At 43.9% G+C, this 15,352-nt stretch overlaps 1 protein-coding gene across 1 annotated transcript in view; it reads left to right on the top strand.

Annotated features, from left to right (window-relative positions):
* LOC125237362 (calsyntenin-1) overlaps positions 1 to 15,352 on the top strand; it is a 572,807-nt gene that overhangs the window by 546,169 nt on the left and 11,286 nt on the right. Inside the window, 14 exon segments of the mRNA XM_048144366.1 lie at positions 3,825 to 3,946; positions 5,285 to 5,496; positions 6,376 to 6,411; positions 6,414 to 6,521; positions 7,055 to 7,255; positions 7,777 to 7,857; positions 8,127 to 8,309; positions 8,982 to 9,109; positions 9,837 to 10,017; positions 10,491 to 10,628; positions 11,655 to 11,787; positions 12,457 to 12,650; positions 13,796 to 13,977; positions 14,900 to 15,016. Of these exon segments, the coding sequence (XP_048000323.1) occupies positions 3,825 to 3,946; positions 5,285 to 5,496; positions 6,376 to 6,411; positions 6,414 to 6,521; positions 7,055 to 7,255; positions 7,777 to 7,857; positions 8,127 to 8,309; positions 8,982 to 9,109; positions 9,837 to 10,017; positions 10,491 to 10,628; positions 11,655 to 11,787; positions 12,457 to 12,650; positions 13,796 to 13,977; positions 14,900 to 15,016 (2,016 nt within the window).

Below are 15,352 nucleotides of genomic sequence, written 5' to 3' on the forward strand. Positions count from 1 at the left end.
CTTCACATTTCCAAAACAATCTATCTCAAATTTGATGTTGCTCAGATTTGAACCTTACAATTATCCGGATACAGTTGCTTCTTGTTGTCTTAGCGCGGCGTAAAACAGAAGCTCTTGCTCAACACAAAAGGAACAATGCCTTTGTTTAGAAACGTTCGTTTCAAAAAATTCATACTATATGTATGTAAGATGTACAGAAAGTAGGTGTTGCCACGTGTCTGGGGTTCGAGGGTCTTGGGCAGGTATCGGAGAGAAAAACGATGCTGCTTGATTCAGGTCTATATTAAAAGTGAATGTACTTATTCTAGTTATACAGTTTTAAGACTTTTAAGGGATTAGCGTGACGTTATTACTATTGATAATACCGCCAATACCGCCATCTATCGGCGGTATTGGGAACTACATAACTCATTAATGACCTATATCGACTGGAAACATGCGATCCTTGAGGTAAGCCATCTAGGATTCGGACTAGTATGTAAATCATAGATGGCGCTGTCAACAGATGACAAGTTGACAGTAGGTTACTCAGACGTTAGCGTATATGTCAGTAATTCAGTATCAGACTCGTATCAGTAAGCTTCAAAGTTCTCAGTTCAACATTGTAAGGATAAACTGAAAGATACCAACTTTTACAATACCAGTACCGTTAGTTTGTAGCGAGACTGCAACTTTGTACATTTCAACTTGATGGTGCACAATAAAATTGTTATTTTTAAACTTACAGATTGTAGGCTATGAAACAAGGGGCTTACAAAGTTTGGTCTTGTAAAGTAACTAACTTGTTAAGTCTTAGAGTGTTTTCACATTATCCGGTCCGATGTAGGATGTACGAGTAGAAAGAATGTCAAAGGCAAATCGAAGGTGGCGTCTTTAATACAGTGAAGTGACCGGTCTGGCTGAGTCGGTAGTGACCCTGCCTGCTAAGCCGCGGTCCTGAGTTCGAATCCCGGTAATAAGGGCATTTATTTGTGTGATGAGCACAGATACTTGTTCCTGAGTTATGGATGTTTTCTATGTATATAAGTATGTATTTATCTATATAAGTATGTATATCGTCGCTTAGCACCCATAGTACAAGCTTTGCTTAGTTTGGGGCTAAGTTGATCTGTGTGAGGTGTCCCCAATATTTATTTATTTATTTATTTAAAAAATAAGGAAGACCGTTCAAACTTTGCATAGTGACTTTTGAGGTTATAATGAACAAGATTTATTATAGGACCAATGCTGAAATCGCAACAAAAAATGCTGTTTCACACATTTCGACCGTCATGATGCCACTCATTTCTATGGTACAGCCAACTTTTTTTCGCAATTTGCCATTGGTCCAATAATAAAAGTTGTTCATTATGACCTCAAAAGTTACTACACAAAGATTGAACGGTAATTTTTATTTCACTCTGTATAGGTATAGAATATCGGTCCTACATCCGATATTGGATCGGATAATGTGAAAAAGTACTTCTTTAATAATTGATACCTACCTAGACGATTGATCTAGCCTATTGAGGCTGATAGACCCGGGATCGAATCCCAGTAAGAGCATTTATTGTAACTGAAAGTTTAAACCAAACGAAAGTCATCAAGTCAACAATTAGGACAAAATACGTCTATTTTCTATTACGAAATTCCGTATGCATCTAAATTATGGAAATAGCATGCACTCAAACTCCCACAAACCATTTCTACTTTATTTGCATAGCGCTACCTTTGCCACTTACCAAACTATTTGGAACTTTACCCCACCTGCAATTCATTTTTGCAGTGTACACTCGCAAACAAATGGGCTATTACTAGACTCATATCGAATTTAGCACAATAAATGATTTTCTTCTGTAGTATTTGGTTTAAAAAACCAATATTCAATTCAATAAATGCTACGGAAGCCACGCCGGACTTCGCAAATATTTCCATGCTTTTCCTTTTGTACACACGTCTTGGGGTGACGTCCAGCGCCATCTACCGACAGACTATTACATCTTGTAACGGCACTGGAGTCTCAAGTTATATTGAGAATTCACCAGTAACAATGTGCTAACCCATACTAAATTAATTTTTATTAAGCAGAAACGTCTGCTAACGATTCTAAACATTTTTATATTAAAGGAAAAAATGGAAAAATTTACGCTTCCGGCGGGACTTGAACCCGCATCCTTTTTGCAATCCGTGCAATGCTCTTACCAATTGAGCTACGGAAGCCACACCGGACTTCGCAAATCTTTCCATGCCTCTCCTTTTGTACACACGTCTTGGGGTGACGTCTAGCGCCATCTGCCGACAGACTATTACATCTTGTAACGGCACTGGAGTCTCAAGTTATATTGAGAATTCACCAGTAACAATGTGCTAACCCATACTAAATTAATTTTTATTAAGCAGAAACGTCTGCTGACGATTCTAAACATTTTTATATACGTCACCCGACGTCACCCCAAGACGTGTGTACAAAAGGAAAGGCATGGAAAGATTTGCGAAGTCCGGCGTGGCTTCCGTAGCTCAATTGGTAAGAGCATTGCACGGATTGCAAAAAGGATGCGGGTTCAAGTCCCGCCGGAAGCGTAAATTTTTCAATTTTTTCCTTTAATATAAAAATGTTTAGAATCGTTAGCAGACGTTTCTGCTTAATAAAAACCGGCCAAGTGCGAGTCGGACTCGCGCACCGAGGGTTCCGTACAAACCTGCAAGGTTTACAAAGTTCGTTCATTACGACAATCGAGTCATTTAGATCTAAGTATTTGATATGAATTTCAACTTGATATATTAGCTCTACGCGTTCATGAGGAAAAAAGTAATAAGTTTATATTTATTAAAAAATATATATTTTGTAATGTAACTAAAAATTTAAGGTTTTCGGAATTTTTCCTTTATGTGTGCTATAAAACGTTGCTTCATGCCAAATTTCAAGATTCTAGGTCGACTGGAAGTACCCTTTAGGTTTTGATTCCCTTGCGAGTACTTGCGAGTTTCAAAATATGCAGCTTAAATTGCTGTTTCTTTTGATTGCGTTGACATAGAAGTTTGATTTTGTTACAGCTTAAAGGTATTATAGACCTGAATATTTGGTATGAATTTCAATTTAATACCTCTACGCGTTTATGAGGAAATGGGTAGTAAGGTTAAAATTATTAAAAAAAAATATATTATGTGATGTAACTAAAAATTTATGGTTTTCGTAATTTTTCCTTTATCTATGCTATAAGACGTTGCTTCGTACCAAATTTCAAGATTCTGAGTTCACGGGAAGCACCCTGTAGGTTTTGATTCCCTTGCAAGTGTCGAAAATTTACGGCATAAACGGCTGTATCTTTTGATTGCGTTGGCTTAGAAGTTTGATTTTTTCACAGCTTCAAGGGACAGTAGACCTGAGTAATTGATATAAATTTCAGCTTCATACCTCCACGCGTTCCTGAGAAAAAGGGTCTTGACAGACGGACGGACGGACAGACGGACAACAAAGTGATCCTATAAGGGTTCCGTTTTTTCCTTTTGAGGTACGGAACCCTAAAAATTAATTTACGTATTTTCGATTTAAAATCTGTGTAATTTTTTATCTATTTTGGCCACTTTAAAACGCTGCGCGCTGTCAGCGATGTAGTGACGTCATAAAATACAAACCTTTTAACTTTATGTCGAAACAATCACTGACATTATGCCTCATACTTGAATATCAGAAAATGTTGTTTTCGAGTCGAATGACGTCATAGACAGATAATTCAACAGATTAACATGGCTGATGTTGTTTTCGCCTGATTACGTAAAATTATACTTTGAAATATTTTTTGCTGTTAATCAAATGTCGCTAAATGACAATAATGCTGTTTCAGATAATGGTCATCGACGAGAACGAGGCTCGGCTGCGCGTGCGCTTCCCTCTCAACTGCGAGAAGAGACGGAACTACAAGTTCGACATCGCTGCCGTGGGTTGTGACGGCTCCTATTCCAACACGTAAGTCTTCCCACCTTCTTTTTAGAGTAAGGCGGGCTTAACGGCCCGGCCACGATATTGCTTTAGAGACGCATGTCCTGAGGTGCGGAACGAACGTCCGCGCCACGCCGCCTGAATGTAATTCAAAAACCGGCCAAGAGCGTGTCGGGCCACGCTCAGTGTAGGGTTCCGTAGTTTTCCGTATTTTTCTCAAAAACTACTGAACCAATTTCAGCTTTCTAGTGCTAACGGTTACTGAGATTATCCGCGGACGGACGGACGGACGGACGGACGGACGGACGGACGGACGGACGGACGGACGGACGGACGGACGGACGGACGGACGGACAGACAGACATGGCGAAACTATAAGGGTTCCTAGTTGACTACGGAACCCTAAAAACGTCTTCTCAGTACATTTTGTATAGGAAGGACGTAAGACGCGCCCCCAGGCGGCGCGGCGCGCGCCACGCCACCGCCACGCCGCCTGGGGGCGCGTCTTACGTCCTTCCTATACAAAATGTACTGAGGAGACGTTTTTTGAATTACATTCAGGCGGCGTGGCGCGGACGTCCGTTGCGCGCCCCGAGACACGCGACGCTTAAGTGGGAACGCTGCCTAAGCGCGACAGCGGTGAGCGGTGGCCATACATTGGAGTGAGACACAGCGATGAGACTTTTCATTCGCACGTATGGCTGCCGCTCACCGCTGTCGCGCTTAGACCAATGTCGTGGCCGGGCCGTAAGGAATGCCGCGGGGCGCGTGCGTCCATCGTATGCAGCGTCGACTCAGAATATTTGCATGAGCTTCAAATTGTTTGAAATGCACGCTTCACGCCCAATATGAGCATGCACTCAGGCCTTGAACGTACACATTACATACATACATACAATCACGCCTGTATCCCATAAAGGGGTAGGCAGAGCACATGAAACCACTAAAGCTTCAGTGCCACTCTTGGCAAATAAGGGGCTAAAAGAAAACGAAACTGTGGCATTGCAGTGACAGGTTGCCAGTCTCTCGCCTACACCACAATTTAACCCATATCCCATAGTCGCCTTCTACGACACCCACGGGAAGAAAGAGGGGTGGTGAAATTCTTAACCCGTCACCACACAGGCTTACACATTATTCTTTATTTATTTCTTAAATTAACATTAACAGCATAGCTAACATGCCAATCGTACATTTGTGGACATACATACATATAATCACGCCTGTATCCCATATAGGGCCCTTAGTGTCCGATCGTCGGTTTTCCTGGCTTTTGAGTATAACAATTGGCAAATACATCCCAAATAGGAAAAGTGTCCCTTCTGTAATAGACAGCCACATTTACAAATAATTTCTATGTTCCAGGGTCCCCGTCCACATAACTGTCACAGACGTCAACGAGTTCGCACCCGTCTTCCCCCAGACGGCGTACGTCAAGTCTGTAGACGAAGGAAAGATCTATGACGAGATAGTCCGCGTGGAAGCAACCGATCGGGACTGCACGCCGAGATATGGCGATGTGTGCAAGTACGAGATCTTGACGGATCGAAGCCAGCCCTTCGCTATCGATACCTACGGTAGGTAATCAAGACATAAATTTAATCAAGACAGACATCTTGATAAGAACTGCCTTGCCAGTCAACTTGATCAATCATCGGCGTAACCAAATCCCACAGACTTCGCTGGTCCGGTTACCTACTGACAATGGGAGAGGATCGGGCTGCCAAGAGGGCATATCTGGGAAGACCAGTTGGTCTTCCCAGTGGTGGCCGCCTGGCGGGTCGGCCCAGATACCGCTGGGGAGACAGTGTGATGGCGGATCTGTGTCAGCTACAAGCCGATAATTGGCAGGAAGCTGCGCAGGATCGAGAAAAGTGTCACAGAGCCATACTAGTTAGTTAGTTTGCCAGTCAACTACAAGCTACCACAAGTTCCAAAAGCGTCAGTCTAGTACAATTTACAATTTTATGGCTGTTTTTCGTTCCAACTTTTACGCAACTTCGTATCGACGACATTTTCTATAGCGCTGATTCAATGCCGATGCTCAAAATAAGCTAGTCTAGGGACCTTAGGGTAGCTCTAAAAAACTAATATTCCCATTAAAAGACAAATATAGTGCTCTCAAAAGGGAGTTCTCTTTATTTTTTTAAGTACCAAATCAAGTAAGTAGTTGGTAAACCAAGAACAAACGCGCCTCTCGCTCGTTTTTGCAGAACATGCAAGTTGTGGAATGAGCTACCTTCTGAGGTGTTCCCCTTACGCTATGACATTGGGTTCTTCAAGAAGCAGGTATTTAGGGTTCTCAAAGACGCATAAGTGACTCACCTGATGTTGCTTATGTCCAGGGGCGGCGTTGACTGCTTCCCATCAGGCGGCTCGCCTGCTCGTTTGCTGCCTATTTCATAAAAATAGTTGTTCTGAATGTCGGTTAATACAACCTTTATGTCTCCTTCCAGGTGTGATTCGCAACACGGAACCCCTGGATTACGAGAAGTCCACAACCACATCTTATCCGTCGTCGCTTACGACTGTGGGATGATGCAGTCAGCTCCAGTAATGGTCACCATTAAAGTCAACAAGCCGTGCCGTGCTGGTTGGAAAGGTAAGATCAACCATCCATCCAACCGTCTTTGCAATGTCCATAATCTCATTCTTTATCCATCATACTCGCACCAACCAGAATGGTTGAGACCAGTAGTCTTTTCACGTGCTGTTAAGTGTCGATTTAAATGGAAAGTGTAAATACAAAACGCACGCACGCAAACGCAAACGCAATACGAACGCTGCCCTGGAGTTACCAGGATCCAAGCTGCCGTGACTCTTCAGGCTTCAAGAGCTGGGTCTGGTTGCCATCTGGATACTTATGCTATCCATTCGCAAAGGACAATCTGTGTTAAGAACCTGACACTTGAGGAAAATTACATGTGTCCCTTGATATCTTCTAAACTTAATAAAGCACACACGTGCTTTATTAAGTTTAGAAGATATCAAGGGACACATGTAATTTTGAAAAAAAAAATCCCAACAAGTAACATCAAACTTTCACTTAATTCGCTCTCTGTCTGAGTCATCAACCTATATATTCAAATAGGACGATTGAAACTCAGAATGAGTTTGTTTTATTATCTTCACCAGGTGTGGCAGAACGCGTGGACTACGCCCCCGGCACGGGACCCCTCGCCCTGTTCCCGGCCGCCCGCCTCGAGGCCTGCTCCTCGGACGAACGCTGCCCTGGAGTGACCAGGATCCAAGCTGCTGTGACTCTTCAGGCTTCAAGAGCTGGGTCTGGTTGCGATCGGGATACTTATGCCATACATTCGCAAAGGACTATTTGTGGTAAGTCTTACCCTGTCACTTTTCAAACCTATTCTTGTTTCCTTAGCATTGAGGTCTGCTCCTCATACGAACGCTGCCCTGGAGTTACCAGGATCCAAGCTGCCGTGACTCTTCAGGCTTCAAGAGCTGGGTCTGGTTGCCATCTGGATACTTATGCTATCCATTCGCAAAGGACAATCTGTGTTAAGAACCTGACACTTGAGGACCTTTAGCTTGTTCTCTCGACAACCTCAAGACCTGCTTAGGAGAGCGTTACCCCGGCGTCACCAGAATCCAAGCTGTAACCCTGCAGACCCCTAGAGCCAGATCTGGTGACTCGTCAGGCTTCTAGATCTGAGTCCGGTTGCGATGGGGACACTGTTCCAAGGCCAGGAACCTTAATCACAGGTACCCGACTTGTTGTTACCTTCTTTGGGCGTGGTATGCTTATGCAGTTTAGCACTATAGCCTTCAACCATTATCAGCGTCAGCTCTAAAAAACAACTTTAATGATTCTAATGAATGTTAATTTTTACTTTCAGGTTTGGACCCGCAGACGGTAGACCTTCTACCCAGTCCGGGCGCTGGCAACGAATGGGCGAAGGCTCTCAAACCTGATTCAGGTACTTATTTAATAATCATCACTTTTTTGATAGTCCAGTTATCACATCGTTATGGAGCTTTTTTACAGTGTTTCATAAGTAATGCCATGAATGGAGTAAGTGGACTGTTGAACTAGGATCTCCAAACTTTTTGTCTCGATGCAGGCCTTCGATTCGTGGTATCATGAAACCTCATGAATCGTGAACATCAGCTGCAGCTAAAAATAACTTGTTTGTAAAAGTGTTTGGTGGCTATAAAATACTTATAAAACCATTGTCTGTCATTCCAGGTCGTGACGGCGAGCAGATGTTCGAATTCGACGGCTCAACGACAGCCGCAGCGGTGCCAGCTAGCGTGCTCCCGTCTTCTTTAGCCGGCAGTTTCTCCATCTCCACATGGATGCGACATGCACCGCCGCCGGACCATGATAAACATAGGAAGGAGCATGTGCTGTGTCTCGCTGATGACCACAGTAAGTCATCATCATCATATCAGCCGAAAGACGTCCACTGCTGGACATAGGCCTCCCCCAAAGATTGCCACAATGACCTGTCCTGCGCCACCCGCATCCAGCGGACTCCTGCGACTTTTACCAGGTCATCAGTCCACCTTGTGGGAAACCTACTCACGCTTCGCATTCCGGTACATGGTCGCCACTCGAGAACCTTTCCGCCCCAACCGCCATCGGTTCTACGTGCAATGTGCCCCGCCCACTGCCACTTAAGTTTAATGATTCGGAGGGCTATGTCGGTTACTTTGGTCCTGTTACGGATGGTCTCATTTCTGATTCGATAGCCCTCTCCATTGCCCTTTGGGTGACCTTGAGCCTAAGAGCTTGAGTAAGTCATGGTGTTCTTTAAACCCTGAGAAAAGTTATATGTAGCCGACCAGTCGGGTCAGCTTATCCCGTTGTCGGATGTCCAGACTGTCAACAAGTCAACATCTCTTGATGATTCTTTGTAGAAAGGTGAAAAACATGTTGCCAGCAAGCTACGGTGACTGTTTACCATCTCATGGACTTCCTTGCATGCCACCGACGTGGTATAACGATTGACATCAACTATCCGAATGGGTTCTACACCGCTCACGTCAAGAAACATTTTTGAAGGTCAAAGGATTCATGCCAAAATCATTTTTATTACAGAAATGAACCGCCACCACTACGCCCTGTTCGTTCGCAATTGCCGCCTGATCCTGCTGCTGAGGAGAGATTTCGGAGACGGAGACCTCAACATCTTCAGACCGGCTGAGTGGCGCTGGAAGATCCCTGAGGTACTATCAGCTTTTATTTTAAACTAGCTTTTGACAGCGACTTCGAAAATTACGAAATGCGTCATACAAACTTCAAGCCGCCATTTTAGGAAAGTGGGGCCAGTCATTTAACTCTGTCTTTAATCTTGCAAAAACTTAATAAGATTTGTGGATGAGGACGTGAACAATACATTTTTGTATGGTATAAGAGGCAATTAAGAGCTCAATCAAGCCCTGTGAAGTATATGCCAGCAAACACCCACTGACTAAGAAATCGTGACACGAAAATAGAGATGGATTGGACACACTGTTCGGAGAGGGGAAAGAAATAACGCAAGCATTGCTTTTGGCTGGAAACCGCAAAATGCAAGCCGTGGCTCCGGGCTCCAGGTCCGCTCATGGAAGCGGTCCGTCGAAAATGAGCTACGAGCGACTGGTTTGAGCTGGAGCGAGGCCACGAGAGTCGCTGAAGATAGGAAGACGTGGCGCGAGCTGGTGAAGGCCCTTTGCACCTTTGGGGTGCCTTAGGACTGCAACAACAACAACATAAGAGGGAAACAAACAGATTAATCGCCTGATGGTAAACGCTAAACGATTACATAAACGTACTTAGATACAATGATATTACGGTATTTTGTTAAAACAAAGAGGTCGTCGTATCAGTCCCCAAAAAGTGAAAGATCACAAAAAAATATCAAAGCGGGAAGTTTTTGGAAAAACGCTAACTTGATTTTTTATTATTTGACAGGTGTGCGACAACGAATGGCATCACTACGCTGTCAACGTTCGCTTCCCGAATGTAGAACTCTTCGTGGACGGAGAACCCTATCGAGCTCTTGATGGGAAGGGGCCTGAAGTCATTGACGATTGGCCACTGCACCCGGCCCATGGAGTCAATACCACGCTGGTTGTTGGAGCCTGTTGGCAAGGTATGTTCGATTCTTCGAATTTTTGAATTCGTATAAAAATCTCGCCACGCGCAAAAAACTGTAAGAGGTAGGGCATAGCGATTGATATTCCGCTATGTGTGGTAGGGCACAGCACAGCGAATATCATCTCGCTCGAATCCAGAGCAGAGCCCAACTGGGGAAGTACCTGCGCCTTACAGAAGACCGCAGCCAAATGGGTCTAGACCCAACTCATAGTGTTGTGTTCCTGTTGGTGAGTAAGGCGCCCAGACTTCATACCGCTGCTAATTAAAACTTTTGATACTTTATCGCAGTGGAAAACCATCAACATGAACACATTCTAATGCAAAATAAAACAGACTTAGAAACCGAAGAAATAATAGATATGATAGCCGAAAAACGAATCTGTTTACCTGTATGCTGTAAATGTATATTTCTTTTGTCTTAAGTTTTTAAACAACGAATATTAACGGAATATTAATTAATTTAAACAGGAACGGAAGGCGACATGAAGCACCACCTGCACGGCTGGCTGGCCGGGCTCGGCGTGCTCGTGCACAACGTGCAAACACCAGCCGCGCTCAAATGCGTCGCGCACTGCCAAGAGGGGCTCAGCTTGGCGCCTGATCTATGTAAGTGTCCACAACATAATTCGGTAGAAAGGAGTAATAGCGCGATAGTAAAAAAACATATAGATCGTCCTCCTCAAGGACTACCTTGACCACCACCACTAAACACCGGCCGCGAGTGCGTCGCGCACTGCTAGAAGGGGCTCAACTTGGCGCCTGATCTATGTAAGTATTGTTGTAGAACCCTGTATAACAGTGATCTGTATAGCAGCAGCGTGCTAGTGTTACATAGAGGTCATCTGTGTTGAAATGTGTCGCGTGTTTCTAAGTGTCCGCAACATAATGGGATTTCTGAAAGATGTGGTCGAACGTTACTAGTTATTTCTGAAGTAGGTGGAAACACGGATTTTGGTGTTTTAATGCTCAACGTGCAAACTCCAGCTGTCCTTAAGTGCATCGCACACTGCCAGCAGGGTATCAGCTTGGCGTCAGCTTGGGGCAGCATCTGTGTAAGCGTCCACAACATAATTCGGTAGAAAGAACTAATAGTGCGTTAATAACGAACTTAATATAACCGCTATTTGCGTAGTGGCGGATGATATGTGTAAGTGTCCTCAAAGTAATGATCTTGCAGAAGGATGTGGTAACTTAATATAAAAAGTTTGGTTGGTCTGGTCTCGGCGTACAGTCCCAGGAGGGGCTTTGGCGCCTGGTCTATGTAAGTGTCTACAACATAATGGTCTGGTAGAAAGAACTAATAGCGCGTTAATAAAAAAACGTACAGCAGTCAACTGGGTTAAGTGGCCCCTGAATTGATATGAGTGTAATATATAATATAATAAATATTTTTTGTGAAAGCTGCTACCACGATCCTTGATAAGTATCCGCAACGTAATGGAATTGCAGAAAGATGCATTTGGTAATTAATTTATTCTTGCTACTGCTTCGTACTTATTACTTTACAATGTGTTTATACTTTGTTGCATATAGGAAAATACATTCTACAAAAGGCGATCTTAATGCCTTTGTATTCTTCACCAGTCAACAATCAGCGAAACAGATAAAATTAAATTTGATTTCTCTTTCCAGACTTGAAATCGGTGTCAGTGGAAGGTGACGGTGTTGCTGACGTGGAAACCTTACTGCGTCGTGTCGCCTACGGCGATGCACGAGCCTTCCCTACCCCGGGCCGCAGGAATGTACACGTAGCCACCACTATCACGTAAGTTACACTTTTACCACACCTCGGCCACTGGCCATCAAATATATGAAAGAGGCGCGTTCCTAGCACACAGTCTAATCTCGTGTAGGTGAACGCGTATTATGCTTGTATGAGTGAAATATCACAGGTCGACTGTTGGCGTTTTTGACAGGCGGTAACTGTGAGGTAACCGAGAGGGGTTGGGCGGCACTTCAGCGGGGAGCGGGAGTGGCCATACTGTACGATGGTACTCTTTATTATACTGTGATTTTACGTCCGTTTCTAAGTAAACACCGATGAAATTGACTTAGTATTATGAAAAAATATTTCAGAAAAACCTATTGCTGTTCATTACTGTCTTACTTTTCTGCACCAGTGTGGGATGGAGCACAATTCACGCGTATTTCGAAAACTTAAGGACCATATTATGTACAGTCGCCATCATATATAAGAGCGCTCAAGGTACTTAAAAATATCTGAACACTTTTGTAACGTCTAGGCAATATAGGCGACTGTACTGTAAAAGCTTATATGATACACGTGCAAATAGGTAATGCGCAAAAAATAAAACTTTGAAAACCGGATTATATCTCGTACAAAGAATTTAGAATACATCTTGGATGTTTTTATACGCTCAATCGGTATCGAGTTGGTCGAGTTATAATATGTGTATTGTGTATTTTTTTGCAGATGCGACAACGGCCGCATAATCAAAGCGAAGCCCGCCGAGTCCTACATCATGGTTCTCCAGCCGCAAACGCCCAGCATCCTGATAAATGGCACCGATGACGCGGCCACAGACTACACACACTTCCGCAAGGGGGTCCGGGTCTTCCCGGAGCTCAGCGTGAGGGTTATTGCAGCGCAACACGGCGCTGTCAAAGGTAATACTTTGGCTACACAATACATTGAAAATAATGTGACGGACAGACTGACAGACGGACAGAGTCGCACCATAAGGGTTCCTTTTGTACCTGTTTGGTAGGTGTGGAACTCTAAAAACACACGAAGAAATATTAATACAAAAACTTACCCCCAAAGTTGTATGCAAAGATAAAACTGCTAAATTTTTACGTCATGTACTCATCGGGGCAAAATGGAGCCATCAAAGGTGCTCACATAAACTCAGATGTTCCCAAAAGGAGAATTTTGCAGGAGGTAGGGCATAGCGAATGATATTCCGCTTTGTGTGGTAAGGCACAGCACAGCGGATATCGTCTCGTCAGCGGATAGAGCTCAACTGGGGAAGTACCTCCGCCTTACAGAAGACCGCAGCCAAATAGCACTAGACCCTACTCATAGTGTTGTGTTCCTGCCGGTGAGTAAGGCTGTCAGAGCTCAACGAGGGTGCGGTGTGCTGATGACGGGAGGACTTACGGAACTAACTTGTTCCGGCTGCTTTTCAATGCTACTTTTAGCAAGTAAGGGTTGAAAGGAATAATTGTGATGTTGCAGTAACAGGTTGCTAGCCCGTGGCTCATACCACAGTTTAACCTGTATTCTACAGTAGGTACAATGTAATACCGACGAGAAGTTCTGATTGCATTGAAGATCTGATTAATATACTTTACTAATACCGTTGATACGGTACAATACACCATTCTGCCAGGTATCTAGAGATTTTTGGTACGCAGTATGCTTGAAATTCAAGCATATTTTGGGTCAAATTAGTGAACAAAAGACTGTAAATCTCTTGAGAACGTAATATACTTCTGGATTTTTTTATTATTTTCTCATCTCGCGTTCCTACTTCGCATGCTTTTAACATATCCTTATGCCTGTGTGGTGACGGGTTAAGAATTTCACCACCCCCTTTCTTCCCGTGGGTGTCGTAGAAGGCGACTATGGGATATGGGTTACAATGTGGTGTAGGCGAGAGGCTTTTCTTTTAACCCCTTATTTGTCAAGAGTGGCCCTGAAGCTTTAGTAGTTTCATGTGCTCTGCCTACCCCTTTATGGGATACAGGCGTGATTGTGGGTGTGTGTGTGTGTATAATATAACAATCTAATACTTTTTTCCTATTTACAGACGCAGAAGCCCAAAAACTCGACTCCTGCGTTGTCTCCGTGTACCCAGCACTCAACCCGGACCACGAGACCTTGTCTCTTCGCTCGGCCTCGGAACTGCCTCTACGTTACGACATCCGCGCGGCCGTGACGCGAGACGGCGTCATACTGACTGGCTCGGACGCTGTACACAACTATCAACAGGTATATACATACATACATACACACACCTGTTTCCCAGAGGGGTAGGCAGAGATCACGGATTTTTAACGTTCTTCATACATACTCGTCGGCTTCTAGTAATTTTGAGTTTCTAACAGGGTGGCAACGCGCATGTGACACTGTTTGAGTTGCAGGCGGGCCGTATGTTTGTTTACCACCGACGTAGTATAAAAAAATTTGAGCTTCTGACCTAGCCCATTTAAATATAAGAAGATCATACCATCCCATATATTAAAATGCGACCGCTTAAGAGCGCGCTTACACTACACCGCACATAGATGGCGCCACAAAATGTCTTGTAGCTTTCGATTATACTTGTAGATGGCATTAAGTGTCACTTTTGACATAGATTTATGACTCGAAAGTTAAGTGTCACTCTACAAAACGCCAATTACAAATAATCGATGGCAAGATGAGCTATCAATATCGCCGTGTCTCTTCTATTTGCACGGGAGTGTTTTGTTCGTTTTTATAGCCAACCGATAGCTCATCAAGCGCGGATCCAGCTTCGTGCCCAGGGTGGGGGGTGGGGGGGTTCACGTGGTAAAGGCCCAGGCCCCAGGGGGGGGGGGGGTTAAGCATGTAGCTCATTGCTTACTAGCTCCCGGTGGAACCAGTGTCTAAAGCCGGGCTAGCTAGATTTCGATTCCCGATCTACCGGGCCTTGAAGTTTGACAAGGAAGCGTTATACATTCATAATATTTCTTTAAGTGCTACTTCAGACACAGCGGAAACCGCGCGGATGCAAACCGCGCGGGTCGGAACGTTCGTACTACAACCGCGCGGTGTAGTGTGAACGGTCTAGTACTATGCTATTAATATAAGATCCGCGCGGTTTCCGCTGTGTCTGAACTAGGGCTAATCCTTAACATGATTATGAGTTTATTACCTATATTGTTCACAGGTCCTCCGTGAAATCGAGTATAGCAACAAAAAGCCAGCGTACTATCTCAACCGCGTGTTTAAGCTGACTTGCTCCGAGCTAGACGGCCGGTTCACGAGCAACGAATACGTTCAAACGGTTAGTAAAGAAATATAAATATAAACCAAGTTAAAAAAAAAAAACAGAACTTGGATTCATTATTCACTAATTTTGACAACGACAATTATTTGTCAAAGTCACTAAAAGTTACAAGGAAGTCTCTTTTCAACATTTTAGATAGCAACTACTCTTGTAATTTGTAACTTTGAGAAATGGGCCACTGATCCATCAATCTGTCGTTAGTTGGTTGCCGTTATAAATGTTGAAAGAGAAACAATTAAAAACAGCCGGATTTTCAATCAATCCGGTTTGCAACTCCCCTAATATTTTAAGTTTTACACAGATTGACTGATCTTGTGACACTGTTTGAGTTGC

The sequence above is a fragment of the Leguminivora glycinivorella genome, chromosome 21, assembly GCF_023078275.1.
Source record: "Leguminivora glycinivorella isolate SPB_JAAS2020 chromosome 21, LegGlyc_1.1, whole genome shotgun sequence".
NCBI lineage: Eukaryota > Metazoa > Arthropoda > Insecta > Lepidoptera > Tortricidae > Leguminivora > Leguminivora glycinivorella.